Source organism: Ranitomeya imitator, chromosome 3 (assembly GCF_032444005.1).
Source record: "Ranitomeya imitator isolate aRanImi1 chromosome 3, aRanImi1.pri, whole genome shotgun sequence".
NCBI lineage: Eukaryota > Metazoa > Chordata > Amphibia > Anura > Dendrobatidae > Ranitomeya > Ranitomeya imitator.
Window position 1 is genome coordinate 24,592,714 of NC_091284.1, and position 15,816 is coordinate 24,608,529.

Below are 15,816 nucleotides of genomic sequence, written 5' to 3' on the forward strand. Positions count from 1 at the left end.
CAAAGAAACAGAAACCGCCCACGGAGGAGAGAGAGCGGGAAAAGGACGAGGAAGGAGCCGGCCATGTGGAGGACGCCATGGCGAGCCGCCCGGAGCCAGAGCGTGGGGTCGGAGCAGAAGACTCCCCCAGCTACCCGGAGGGACACAGCAACCATACCTCCACCGCTGATGCGGATTCCCTGCAGATTGGAGTAGACGAACTGATCGAACAGCTTCTACAGCTGCGGGTGAAGACCAAGGCCCCGTACCAGACGCCCCCTGCGGAGGAGCTACCGCCACTAACTCCGCTACAGGAGCCGCTGCCAGAATCACCGCAGATGCCGTCAGTAGAACCAGCCGGCATCGGGGACACTGCTGCGGCAGGTAAGCACGCTGACCCTGCCCCGGTGACAGAAGACCTACTGGTAGGCCGTGTAGCAGCGTCACCTGCTGCCACAACTAAGACTAACGACATTACCCCTCTAGTCCCTGAACTAGAGGGTCCTCAAACCAAAACCACCACTACTGTGTGCATCATTTCCACTACTGAACCTGCTACTGTAGCAGAAGCTGACACTCATACCCAGACAAATAATGACGTGACCACACCTGAGAGACAAACTAATGACATCGATACAGCATCAGATGAGAACTCGGATACCAACCTTCCCAGGCCAGGAAGTGTTCGCTACCGACTGATGCCTTGCACTCTACTGTGAAAGAACACTGAAAAGAATGTAAATAGTTAACTGTTCTTCCTTCACTTTTCAAGTTTAAACCAGTCCAGGATTATGCCTTAAAGGGGTCCTCAGTTATAGGAGGATTCCAAGTGTGGCACCTGTTGTTGCACAAGTTGGTTTATACCAAAGGACTGCAGAATCATGAACTGTGCAGGATCACAAACTGCCTGTACATAGTTTGCACCTTCTTAAAGTTGCTTCCTACTGGTTTACAAAGGAGGCTTTTATAGAGACTGCCTCTTAAACTGCTGTTAAATCTTGCTGTAATAATTGCTTTACTCTACAGACCTGAAGAAAAACCCGTTGGTGCGGCAGAGTTCCAAGTCAGGATTACACGTCTTGTAGCCCACCCAAGGACCAACGTTCGGGGGTTCGTCACGGGTCCCTCGCATCACGTCACCTTTGTTGCTAAAACTGACTTGAATATTGATGATGTGATTGTTTCACTAACTCAGAAGAAACTTGACTTTGCCTTTAAAGGGATTGGTTACTTGTTGCACGGTGCCAAAAGGTTAATATATTACAGAAGTTAATATAATAGATAGTGAGTTAATGCAATAAAGAGAAAGTAGATAGTAATAATGTTTACATAGTAGATAGGATGTAGAATAGAAAATGTTTGAAGATGATGTACTTGCGAATAAACTGAAGGAAAATGCAGTGAGCCCCTGGGGGTTGATAGATAGTCCTGCATGTGTAGAAAAATAAAGAAAATGTTGATTTGCACTTTGAGGTTTAATCATAGTATACTCTTAGAGAGTACTTGCACTTAGTAGATAGAATACCTGTACGGGTAATTGTGTTTTATAGTTAGATAGTAATTGGTTTCCCTTTGCCTTTAAAAGTCGCGCGCAATGTAAATATGTTATTGTTTGCAACGTTCAAGTGTTCTCAGGGAAGCACAGTTATATTAACTTGTTTTACAGCATTTAAAAATGTTTTGCAGGTCTTGCTAATGTATTGCTTTCTTTTCCCAGTCCCGGAGTACTGGATTTAACAGGGGGGGAGGAGAGGGGGAGGGGGGGGGGGGGAGTGCAGCGCCCCAGGGTCCTTGTCGTTGCAGTAATGTTGTTCTTCCACCAGGGGTAGTGATGTTACGTCTGATGGCAATAAAGGAGATCTCTTTACCAGGTATCACAAACCACACAACACACTTCACACTCCAGTCCACCAGGGGGAGCTATGCTCCTATCTAGTAGGGCACTCCTCACAGTTGGGTAAAACTGGTGGCTTGGATAGGAAGTTAGAGAGAAGTTGACTGAGCTTCGCCCAGGCAGCACCTGTCAGGCAGACAGGGGAAAGGAGGAACATCACACAGCTGCAGACAGAGTGGTCCCTGACAGGGGTGGGATCCTGTCAGAGGCCTAGATAGAAGGTTACGGAGCTGCGCCTGCCCCGACGTGCGGCAGCATCCTAAGAAAGGACACGAAGAGAATTACGTTGCTGAGAGTGAGAAATGAAGTCATAGCACAAGGAGAGGAATCCAGAGGGAGTTCTGCCCTGCAATAGGCTGCCTCCCTCTGAGGCACAGAAGCCGGTAGCCAGAACACCGAGGGAGTAAGGAACTCTATGCTTTACTTCAAAGACTGGCATGACAGTTAATTCCACGTTAGCTGCCCGACCTTACACCCAGGAGGCACGGTGGCAACTTGTGGGGGCTGGGGCGTCTCTAGGGTCCCTGTAAAAAGCCTCAGGCCATCAGTCATACGGGTTTGTCCTATCCATACCATCCGGGGGACAGAGAGAGAGAGAGAGAGAGAGAGAGAGAGAAAGAGACATAACACCGAGAACACCAACATCAGTTGTGAGGACCTCACCGAGAAGCTCAGCAGGGAGGCACTACAACACTCAGGCGTTAGAGGAAGGCTACTGATTTCCACCTGGATAAGGGGACTCTGGAATTGCCTTCAGACCGGCCGGACTCTGCCTGCCCTGTGATCTGTGCTCTGGACGCTGAAGCCTTCAGTAAAGGTAAAGAGACTGCAACCTTGTGTCCTCGTTATTCACTGCGCCTTACAACATCCATCATTCTCCATCTACACTCTGGGAAGCCCTGGGGATATACTTCACCTGTGGGAAGGTATACCATCTAGCTGCCATAACATCACCTCAGCGGACCCCTAAGCAGCGTCGGTCACCCTGACCGAATACCACAGGTGGCGTCACGAACATTATCCTATAAACTTTCGCCCTTTTATTGGACGCCCCTCAAAGGGCCGCGGACCGGGTCAGGCCACTGTGACATCCCTGACGAGAACCGAAGGGCCCGGTTCCGAGTACTCCATTGCCCTGACGTGGGGGCGATCCATATATGGCTGTCCGGAATGAGATACTAATAATTTATCATGGTCCAGAACCTGGCACGATATCTGGAGACAAGACTGAAGAAAGACCTCAATGTGAGGAGCTGGATCAACACAGTACTGTAAACAGTGAAGTGACTGCAGCAGGAATCTGAGCTGCAGTACCTAATAATGGCCACTATGTGGTGTATGGTTCGGTGCGCTGAATTTATTAGTAGCCTTCCCGATCATTGGCCATTGTAAATATTAATCTGGTCTGCCGACGAATGAGCAAAGCGCTTGTTCCTCAACTGATCGTGCCCTAAAAATCATCATATTTGGCAGCAGATCTCCCCATGGAAGTGATATCCAAACTGTATGAGGGACGGACAAACATATTAGAAATAACTCAATCTCTATGCAGTTTGCATTGGTCAGCGCAAAATAGTCTTAAAACTACTGATGATTGATTATTGATCAGAGGACTTTATGCGCAGAAATCTGACAGCGCAAAACCCAGCATTAGCCTTACACATACTACAAACTGCTACCATGCCAGACTTCCCCAATTTTTAGAACCATCTCGTCATCATAAGCCGAACCATTCCTTTCTTCTGTCTCCTCTATCTATGTTCTCTTTGGAGTTGTGACGCGAATGAGCAGTCGAAATGCTACTGAAAGCTCCGTCCTGTTTTTAGACTTTATTGTCTTTTGTCATGGTCTGTGCTCAACTTTTGCCTACTGCTCTTGAAGGTAATTTCTCACATATGGTGGAGGATGCGGGCAACAAATTAATAGAGGGATCCAGGAACGATCAGTAAGTTATCACCTATGTTGGAAATAACCCTTTTGTTAACAGTCTAGTAGAAATATTAGAGATGGACTAAAGTCCCCTATCCACATCACAACGCTATCTCTCCTGACCTCTCTGTATACAGGAGAAATCGTCCCAGTCAAGTGCTCCTGTGTTTTATGTAAGAAAGCCGTTGCCAGACTCCTGCTTATCTCCTGGAAAACAAAAAGATCAGCCATCAGAAATCCAGCATGCCGGATCCTTCTCTCCCCCGACATTCTATTGGATGCACAGTTCCAATCGACCTCCCCATCGCCTCGTCCACCTCATCTCCGGATATGTATTTTCACTCCTTCACAAGTGTGATATTAAGTAACACGAAGATGATTTGCGCAGTAACATCTATTAGACTGTGTTGACTTTGGTATTATTAGATAAATACAGGGAGTAACAAAAGACATGTGGCCACCGAGGGTAGGCAATTACGGGTCATTTATGGATGGGTTCACGGCTGCTCACAAATGTACGACCTTATATTCTTTACACTGCTGACATTTCCTGCTGGTAATAGTCTCATTTGGATATCCAGCCATTCTTCTGTAGTTTAAAGCCAGAGAGTGAAATTCCAGTTAGGGTTAATCGCTTTGCTGTTTCTGTTCTTTACTCTGCACCTATCTTCTGTTTAATTTTAGTAAGTAGGCAGCATTTTAAATAACAGTATGTATTTTATTTAGTGGTTTCTGTTACTCACTCTGGGATCTTTTCTTTTTCAGCACACTTTCCCTTTTGTTGGTAAATTTACACTTTGCTCTGCCCTAGGAGAAACATTAAGCGCTTGACGGCCTTTCAGGCAGCTTAGGTCTGAGTAGCCATTGATTAGTCTGCGATTAGGGCCATCTCGGCTCACACACGAGCCACTAGGGACTGCGGGTTCAGGATCTCTAGTCTGTACAGGAAGCGGCAGAGTCAGCTGTAGTTTTTAGCTTTACCTATTATCCCTAGTGCTACACTAGCATAACAAAAACTTAGAAAACTCTCCAGTAATTGACTTTATTTTTTTTTTTCACTATATCCTGATTACACAATGATATGTATACACTAAAGGTGTCTCAAGGTTAGGCCCTCAACATTCCAAACTCCTATATCAATAGTCGTTAATGTGCATTCCCAAAATATAAAAGAGTTAGGAAACACAACAATTTCATTTTTTTTAAACGTAGTCAGGATCCCCTATGAGATGGAAGTAGTAGCCTATTCCTCAATGCTGTAAGTGTGGAACAGTCCACTATACACATACAACAAGGGATTCTGACTACACTAAGGATAAGTAAAGTCATTTACTCAAGAACCTTACACAACAGTAATTATATACTCACGAAGTTTAGGTGACAGTATAGGGCAGGTTTTTAAGTCCACTTCTTTCTGGGACGTCTGTTCCACAAAAGGCCCAAGTCTATTGTCCTCCGTTTTCTTCTCCAATGGTGGACACTTCCAGAAGTTTTCCACCGGGGCTCTGAATTTGGGAGTGTAGCGTGTGCTGTCCTTTATGTAGAAGCTGGCCCAGCCAACGATCGTTAAACACATGGCAATAAAAAGCAGGAGCCGAACCTGGCAGATGAGGTTGCCGATGGTGCCGGTCAATCCCATTACTACTACTTCTTCTCGGGACCAATGGTGCCGAGTGCAAATGTAGACAGGAGATCAGCGGCGACTTCTTCAGGTCACCTCCTCGATCTTTCACGTAGAAACTTCATCTCGCAACAGGCTGAATGAAGAGATTCACATCCCATAACCATCATCTGGAGAATCCGATCTGCAGATATAGAGGGGAATAAATATTGGTTAGCCGAGCAGGAGTCGTCTCATCGGAGGAGGTGTCAGGAGTCTGACTCCCGACTATCAAATATGGATACACCATCCGATACTAAAGTCGGGAAAATCCTCATTAAAGTGGCCTCAGACAGCTGAGAATTTCTAGCAATGCAAACATTTAGCTTCCTTTCTGTCCAAGAGGAGAATCATTATCCACGTTAGATTTTCCCAGAAAATGTTTATTTAAAAATATTTATGTTAAAGCTCTAATATAGACCGGTGTGTTATTTACTCACTTACAAAAACTTTCAGGGTATGTTTCCACGGTCTGGATTTGACACAGGTAAAATCTGCACCAAATCAGCACCTGAGGTCATTGGCAGGTCACCTGCATTTTTACATGCGTTTTTTGATGCGTTTTTCCATGCGGATTTGTGTGCTTTTTTGTAAGCTAAATAAAGATATACAGAAAAAAAAAAAGAATTGTGATGTAATTTCTTGTCCAACCTCTTAATTTACATACTCCATTGAATAATGTTTGGACACAGATAGATAGATAGATAGATAGATAGATAGATAGATAGATAGATAGATAGATAGATAGATAGATAATAGATGATAGATAGATAGATAGATGGATACATAGATACGATAGATACAGATAGATAATTGATAGATACAATAGATAGATAATAGATACGATAGATCTATCTATTATCTATTGATATATCTATCTAGCTATCTGTAGATATATCAATCTACAGATATATTTATAGATAGATATATTTATAGCAAAAAAATTGATGAAGGCAGCACACCAATTGAAAAATCCAGACGAAGTTTATTCGCCCACAAGCTTGAGAAAGGTCCACACTTGGGACCGAATCGTCGCACATGGGCTAATAAACTTCGTCTGGATTTTTCAATTGGTGTGCTGCCTTCATCAATTTTTTTTGCTGTAAGGTTTGGTATATGCCTGGAAGGCTTTGCACCCCCCCCCCCCCCTTTTTTTTTTCCTTTTCTGTGCTGCTTTTTGCCTTTTTTTTGTCTATAGATATATTTATAGATAGATAGATATATCGGTAGATAATAGATGGATAGATAGATAGATAGATAGATAGATAATAGATAGATAGATGATACCAAGCCCGATGTTTAGTAATAAACATAATAAAATGTTAATAAAGAATTAGGCTTGTATCACACATGCGAGAAACTCGGACGAGCCTCGCCCCTCAATACCCGGCACTCGGGAGCGGAGCGCGCTGTTGCATGTATTTCTGTGCAGCCGCACACTCCGCTTCCGAGTGCCGGTGGCAGTGCCGGGTATTGAGGCGAGAGAATCGTGCGAGTTTCTCGCAAGTGTGACCCCGGCCTTAAAAGCAATATCGGTTTCATTTAAAAAAAAATGTGAAAAAAAAAAATGGTGTGGGCTCCCGTGCAATTTTCTGCGCCAGAGAGGGAAAGCCAGTGACTGGGGGACCAAATTTTGTAGCCTGGGAAGGGGTTAATACCCATGGCGCTTCCCAGGCTATGAATATCAGCTCGCAGCTGTATATTTAGCCTTTACTGGCTATAAAAACAGGGGGACCCCCCAAAATAAATGACGTGGGGTCCCCCTATATTTTGTAGCCAGAAAGGCTACGCAGACAGCTGTAGGCTGATATTCATAGCCTAGGAGAGGGGCCATGGATATTACCCTTCCCCCCCCCCGGCTACAACAAAAATGGCACGTCTGTAAGATGCGCCTATTCTGGCACTTAGCCGCTCTCTTCCCACTCACGAGTAGCGGTGGGATATGGGGTAATAAGGGGTTAATGTCACCTTTGTAAGGTGACATTAAGCTGGCTTAGTAATGGAGAGGCGTCAATAAGACACCTACCATTACTAATCCTATACTTGGTAAAGGGTTAATAAAACACAGACACGCAGAATAAAGTATTTTAATGAAATAAAACACCACACAGTTTTAATATCTTTATTGAACTGGTAATCCAAGTGAAGCCCTCGTTCATCTGGAAAAAAAAGAAAAATAATAAACTAACAGTATACTCCCTGAGTCCGACGCAGTCCTTAATAACGAGTGTCCCACGACGAGTCCGGCTCTGCTACATCTTCTGCCTGACATCCAGACATAGCAGAGTCTGTAGATGATCGTTGGAGATAACTCTCCGCCGATCACCTGCAGCGTTCTCACAATCAGCTGACCGTGAGAACCAGACTAGTGACCGGGGATAACCCCCGCTCATGTGCACGGCCGTTCTCGCGGGAAGCCAAGTTATCACGAGAACTGCAGTGGACGCGGACTTCCGGCGGTGCGACAGGTGAGTCGGCATGTAAATTAGGAGATATGCGTAGTACGCTGCCTTTACGCACTTACTACGCATGTGACTAATCATCAGATGTGATTTTACCGCATCTAATGATAGTCTATGGGAAATTTACGGAGCGTCGCCACAGTGTAAAGACATGCTGCATTCTGAAGATGCGCCACATGTGCGTTTACACGGGTATGCCGCCTGCGTGTTTTAACACATAGTGGAGACGGGATTTCATGAAATCCCCTCCACTATGCTGTAACATCTGGACGCTGCAGCTCTACACAGCGTCAAACACGCAGCGTTTCCTGACCGTGGAAACACAGCCTCACTTAACAGGCCAGAACCATAAAGTCCACAGCGTATCAGAAAGCCTCAGTGCTACCAGGAGCGGCTAATACAACAGTCTGCATTCACGGTAACTGTCTCTTTAATGGGGCACTCTGGTCTAAGCGCATTCTCAGCGTGTAACCTCCATCACTAGACCCTCCGATCACCAGAATGAGCGGCTGCAAGACCGCAACCAGTAGGATACATAAATCACACATTTTCTTGTACATAGTAATAATGAGTATGCTGATATAACCAATAATGATTGTAAACACAATATCGTAGTCTAATACAAGAGCATAGTTTGGCGTTTTCCTGACTAGTTTTCCATTGCTTTTCTGCTTTTATCTGTACTGATTATCCCCATTTAGTCTCCATGTCTTGGGGGTGAATATATCTGGCTCAATGTCAGCGAGTTGCATGTTTGGAAGCCCAGGTAATGGATCTAAATGTGCAGTTTGCAACACTCGGTAGCATTGCAAACCAGGAGAGGAGGTTAGAGCTCACTGAGCAGAGCTTGCTGAGACCAGTGATATGGAGGAGTGTGGAGGTAGGGAAGATCAGGACCCAGAAGTACGTAGCTGGATGACTGTTACAAGGGGTAGGGGGAAAGTATCAGAGAGCTCAGTCCTCATCTGGCACAACCTAGGAGATATCCCGGTGGATGATGTTCGGAATGAAATCCCAGGACTAGGATCACCGCAGCAGGCTCAGGATCGGGATCACCGCAGCGGCCCCAGGACCGGGATCACCGCAGCGGCCCCAGGACCGGGATCACTACAGCAGGCCCACGACTAGCATCACTACAGCAGGTCCAGGACCGCCGGGATCACTACAGCAGGATCGGGATCACCACAGGGGGCCCAGGACGAGGATCACCGCAGGAGGCGCAGGACGAGGATCACCGCAGGGGGCCCAGGACCAGGATCACCGCAGGGGGCCCAGGACCAGGATCACCGCAGGGGGCCCAGGACCAGGATCACCGCAGGGGGCCCAGGACCAGGATCACCGCAGGGGGCCCAGGACCAGGATCACCGCAGGGGGCCCAGGACCAGGATCACCGCAGGGGGCCCAGGACCAGGATCACCGCAGGGGGCCCAGGACCAGGATCACCGCAGGGGGCCCAGGACCAGGATCACCGCAGGGGGCCCAGGACCAGGATCACCGCAGGGGGCCCAGGACCAGGATCACCGCAGGGGGCCCAGGACCAGGATCACCGCAGGGGGCCCAGGACCAGGATCACCGCAGGGGGCCCAGGACCAGGATCACCGCAGGGGGCCCAGGACCAGGATCACCGCAGGGGGCCCAGGACCAGGATCACCGCAGGGGGCCCAGGACCAGGATCACCGCAGGGGGCCTAGGACCAGGATCACCACAGCAGGCCCACGACTAGCATCACTACAGCAGGCCCAGGACCGCTGGGAAAACCGCAGGAGGTCCAGGAACGGGATCACTGCAGCGGGCCCAGGACCGGGATCATCGCAGCAGGCTCAGGATCGGAATCACCGCAGCGGCCCCAGGACCGGGATCACCGCAGCGGCCCCAGGACTGGGATCACCGCAGCAGGCCCAGAACCAGGATCACCGCAGGGGGCCCAGGACCAGGATCACCGCAGGGGGCCCAGGACCAGGATCACCGCAGGGGGCCTAGGACCAGGATCACCACAGCAGGCCCACGACTAGCATCACTACAGCAGGCCCAGGACCGCTGGGAAAACCGCAGGAGGTCCAGGAACGGGATCACTGCAGCGGGCCCAGGACCGGGATCACCGCAGCAGGCTCAGGATCGGGATCACCGCAGCGGCCCCAGGACCGGGATCACCGCAGCGGCCCCAGGACTGGGATCACCGCAGCGGGCCCAGAACCAGGATCACCGCAGGGGGCCCAGGACCAGGATCACCGCAGGGGGCCCAGGACCAGGATCACCGCAGGGGGCCCAGGACCGGGATCACCGCAGGGGGCCCAGGACCGGGATCACCGCAGGGGGCCCAGGACCGGGATCACCGCAGGGGGCCCAGGACCGGGATCACCGCAGGGGGCCCAGGACCGGGATCACCGCAGGGGGCCCAGGACCACCGCAGGGGGCCCAGGACCGGGATTACCACAGCAGGCCCACGACTAGCATCACTACAGCAGGCCCAGGACCGCTGGGAAAACCGCAGGAGGCCCAGGAACGGGATCACTGCAGCGGGCCCAGGACTGGGATCACCGCAGCAGGCCCAGGATCGGGATCACCGCAGCGGCCCCGGGACCACCGCAGGGGGCCCAGGATCGGGATCACTACAGCAGGCCCACGACTAGCATCACTACAGCAGGCCCAGGACCGCCGGGATCACCGCAGGGGGCCCAGAACCAGGATCACCGCAGCGGCCCCTGGACCGCCAGGATCACCGCAGCGGCCCCAGGACCGCTGGGATCACCGTAGCAGCCCAGGACCGCCGGGATCACCGCAGGGGGCCCAGGACCGGGATCAGCGCAGCAGGCCCAGGACAGGGATCACTACAGGAGGCCTACGACTAGCATCACTGCAGCAGTCCCAGGACCGCCGGGATCACCGCAGCAGCCCCAGGACCGCCGGAATCACCGCAGGGGGCCCAGGACCGGGATCACTACAGCGGGCCCAGGACCGGGATCACTACAGCGGGACCAGGATCACTGCGGGGGGCCCAGAACCGGGATCACCGCAGGGGGCCCAGGACCGGGATCACTACAGCAGGCCCACGACTAGCATCACTACAGCAGGCCCAGGAAAATAACTGATGTAGGAAAGAGGGAAATAGGAGTAAAGCAAAGGCAAGGCAGATGTTGGTGGTAGAGGACTCTATAATTAGGTGGATAGATAGGGTTATCTGCTGCCGAAACCATGAATGACTAAAAGGTACCGTCTCACAGTGGCACTTTTGTCGCTACGACGGTACGATCCGTGACGTTCCAGCGATATCGCTGTGTCTGACACGCAGCAGCGATCAGGGATCCTGCTGAGAATCGTACGTCGTAGCAGATCGTTTGGAACTTTCTTTCGTCGCTGGCTCTCCCGCTGTCATCGCTGGATCGGTGTGTGTGACACCGATCCAGCGATGTACTCGCTTGTAACCAGGGTAAACATCGGGTTACTAAGCGCAGGGCCGCGCTTAGTAACCCAATGTTTACCCTGGTTACCATCGTAAATGTAAAAAAAAAAAAAAAAACACTACATACTTACCTTCCGGTGTCTGTCCCTTGCCGTCTGCTTCCCGCACTCACTGACTGCCGGCCGTAAAGTGAAAGCAGAGCACAGCCGTGATCGTTGGTAAATCGTATAGTGTAACGGTACCCTAACAGTGTGTTTTCTGCCAGGTTTGGCATATTGCAGATCCAATAGACAGATTGCTGGGTGGACCTGGGGAAAACCCAGAGGTCATGGTTACACAATGAACTATCTGTTCCGGTGATGCTTCATCACGGTAAAAATCAAAGTTCACCACCTGATATAACTGGTTTAACACAAAAAGAAGTACGCCTGCGTCTGAGCAAAATAACCCCGGCCGAGATGGGATTCATCCACGGACACTGAGGGAATTGAGCTCGGTAATTGACAGACCGCTGTATCTCATTCTTAGACTTGTTTGTAACAGGGTCGGTGCCACAGGATTGGAGGATGGATCACGAGGTGCCGATAATTAGGTAAGTAGGTGGTCTGACATCAATATCACATATATGAGGGCATCATAAGGAATGAGCTGCAGAGAATAATAGAATACGAGGAACCAGCATGAAGGAGAGGTCGTGTCTAGCATGTTGGGTTTCTAAGGAGGTGAGTGCAAGTCTGGATGTTGGTAATGCGGCTGATGGGATTTATCTGATGATCCTGCACCACATAACAGCCTTATAGTGAAGCTGCAGGAGCCGGAGAACTATATGCAGATGGGTAAGGAATTGGCCAAATGACCGGAGGAAACAAAGAGTCGTCATAAATAATATGTTCTCTAAATGGGATATAGTCAGCAGTGGGGACTACAGGGATCTGTACTGGGAGCAGTGGGGACTACAGGGATCTGTACTGGGAGCAGTGGGGACCACGGGGATCTGTACTGGGAGCAGTGGGGACCACGGGGATCTGTACTGGGAGCAATGGGGACTACAGGGATCTGTACTGGGAGCAGTGGGGACCACGGGGATCTGTACTGGGAGCAGTGGGGACCGCAGGGATCTGTACTGGGAGCAGTGGGGACTACAGGGATCTGTACTGGGGGCAGTGGGGACCACGGGGATCTGTGCTGGGAGCAGTGGGGACCACAGGGATCTGTACTGAGAGCAGTGGGGACCACGGGGATCTGTACTGGGAGCAGTGGGGACTGCAGGGATCTGTACTGAGAGCAGTGGGGACCACAGGGATCTATACTGGGAGCAGTGGGGACCGCAGGGATCTGTACTGGGAGCAGTGGGGACCGCAGGGATCTGTACTGGGAGCAGTGGGGACCACAAGGATCTGTGCTAGGACCGATTCTTTTTAATCTCTTTATTAATGTCCTTGTGGATGGGACTGAGTCTTATTCTTACTCTTTGCTGACGACACCAAACTATATAGGATATTAAACTCTGACCCTGACATTACAATGTTACAGAAGATCTGGATAAGACGTCTGATGGGCAAACAATCGGCAAATGAGGATTAATGTAGATAAATGTAGAGTAATGCACCTGGGACAGAGGAATCCTATAGCTGCATATACATTAGATGGGGGAACACTCAGGATACAGAACAGAAGGACGGGGGATTCTGGTTACAAGTGAGCTGAGCAGCAGCACTCAATGTCAGGCAGCAGCCGCAAAAGCAAACAAGATTGTAGGGTGTATAAAAAAAAAAAAAAAAAAAAAAAAAGAGAGATAAAATCCTGCGATCCCAACGTATTATTACCCCTTTATAAATCACTGGTGAGTCCACATCTAGAATATGGGATCCAGCTTTGGGCCCCAAATTTTAAAAAGGATATTCAGCAGTTAGAATCAGTTCAACTAGATTATTACACGGGATGGAGGCCTCTCCTACATTACACGGGATGGAGGCCTCTCCTACATTACACGGGATGGAGGCCTCTCCTACATTACACGGGATGGAGGCCTCTCCTACATTACACGGGATGGAGGCCTCTCCTACATTACACGGGATGGAGGCCTCTCCTACATTACACGGGATGGAGGCCTCTCCTACATTACACGGGATGGAGGCCTCTCCTACATTACACGGGATGGAGGCCTCTCCTACATTACACGGGATGGAGGCCTCTCCTACATTACACGGGATGGAGGCCTCTCCTACATTACACGGGATGGAGGCCTCTCCTACATTACACGGGATGGAGGCCTCTCCTACATTACACGGGATGGAGGCCTCTCCTACATTACACGGGATGGAGGCCTCTCCTACATTACACGGGATGGAGGCCTCTCCTACATTACACGGGATGGAGGCCTCTCCTACATTACACGGGATGGAGGCCTCTCCTACATTACACGGGATGGAGGCCTCTCCTACATTACACGGGATGGAGGCCTCTCCTACATTACACGGGATGGAGGCCTCTCCTACATTACACGGGATGGAGGCCTCTCCTACATTACACGGGATGGAGGCCTCTCCTACATTACACGGGATGGAGGCCTCTCCTACATTACACGGGATGGAGGCCTCTCCTACATTACACGGGATGGAGGCCTCTCCTACATTACACGGGATGGAGGCCTCTCCTACATTACACGGGATGGAGGCCTCTCCTACATTACACGGGATGGAGGCCTCTCCTACATTACACGGGATGGAGGCCTCTCCTACATTACACGGGATGGAGGCCTCTCCTACATTACACGGGATGGAGGCCTCTGCTATATTACACGGGATGGAGGCCTCTCCTATATTATACGGGATGGAGGCCTCTCCTACATTACACGGGATGGAGGCCTCTCCTACATTACACGGGATGGAGGCCTCTCCTACATTACACGGGATGGAGGCCTCTCCTACATTACACGGGATGGAGGCCTCTGCTACATTACACGGGATGGAGGCCTCTGCTATATTACACAGGATGGAGGCCTCTGCTATATTACATGGGATGGAGGCCTCTCCTACATTACACGGGATGGAGGCCTCTCCTACATTACACGGGATGGAGGCCTCTGCTATATTACATGGGATGGAGGCCTCTCCTACATTACACGGGATGGAGGCCTCTCCTACATTACACGGGATGGAGGCCTCTGCTATATTACACGGGATGGAGGCCTCTGCTACATTACACGGGATGGAGGCCTCTCCTATATTACACGGGATGGAGGCCTCTCCTATATTACACGGGATGGAGGCCTCTGCTATATTACACGGGATGGAGGCCTCTGCTTTATTACATGGGATGGAGGCCTCACCTATATTACACGGGATGGAGGCCTCTGCTATATTACATGGGATGGAGGCCTCTCATATATTACACGGGATGGAGGCCTCTGCTATATTACATGGGATGGAGGCCTCTCATATATTACACGGGATGGAGGCCTGTCCTATATTACACGGGATGGAGGCCTCTCATATTACACGGGATGGAGGCCTCTCCTATATTACACGGGATGGAGGCCTCTGCTATATTACATGGGATGGAGGCCTCATATATTACACGGGATGGAGGCCTGTCCTATATTACACGGGATGGAGGCCTCTCATTTGATGATAGGTTGGGAAAGTTGGGTTTGTTTAGCTTAGAAAAAAAACGCCTCAGCAATCTCATTTACATGTATAGATATATGTGTGCTCAGTACAAAGGACAGAGCATGACTTATTCCTTCCAAGGACCAGAGGGCTCTCATTACAGGTGGAGGAAAGGCGATTCTGACTGCTAAATAGGAAAGGGTTCTTTACAGTTAGAGCAGTCAAAATATGGAATGCCGACCACAAGAGGTAGTCAGTCGCAGAGCTGTAGGAGAGATCGGCGCGACAGACACTTGTGGTGTTTCCTGATGAAGAAGTCTTCTGTATGTTGTAACGTGTAGAATAAACCACTATCCATTTGACAGTCTGGGATATACAGGAGCTTCTCACAGAATTAGAATATCATCAAAAAATTAATTTATTTCAGTTCTTCAATACAAAAAGTGAGTCTCCTATATTCGATAGAGTCATTACACACAAAGTCACTTTACGTGGTAATAACTCTAAAACGCTTCTACAAATTCCAGTGATTTTGAAACTTTTTTTTATGACACATTATACTTTATGATGATGGTAAATTTAGGTCGATATGTTTTGTGTTTATTTATATAAAAAAAAAAAATATCAGAAATTTGACAAATGTGAAAAAAATTTGCAATCTTCAAACTTTGATAAAATGATTGTCCCTTTAATTCAGATGGTCATACCACAGCAAAACATTAATAAATAACATTTCTCTCTTCTCTGCTTTACATCAGCACCATTTGTAAAATCTTATTTTATTTTGTTAGCATTTTAGGAGGTTTAAAAATGTAGAAATAATTTTTCTTTTTTTTTTTCATGGAAATTTACAAAATTATTTTTTTTTTAGGGACCTATCC

The 15,816-nt window shown here is 49.1% G+C and overlaps 1 protein-coding gene across 8 annotated transcripts in view; it reads right to left on the reverse strand.

The window, feature by feature from the left end:
• The window catches only part of B4GALT4 (beta-1,4-galactosyltransferase 4), a 107,306-nt gene that overhangs the window by 18,832 nt on the left and 72,658 nt on the right, over positions 1-15,816 (reverse strand). For 7 of the 8 annotated variants that reach the window (XM_069760577.1, XM_069760578.1, XM_069760583.1 and 4 more), the window contains one exon: positions 5,171-5,607. In XM_069760577.1, the coding sequence (XP_069616678.1) occupies positions 5,171-5,441 (271 nt within the window). In that variant the 5' untranslated portion in view covers positions 5,442-5,607. Of the gene's footprint in view, positions 1-5,170; positions 5,608-5,902; positions 6,058-15,816 lie in introns of all 8 variants that reach the window. The other variant, XM_069760580.1, reaches the window with a different exon arrangement.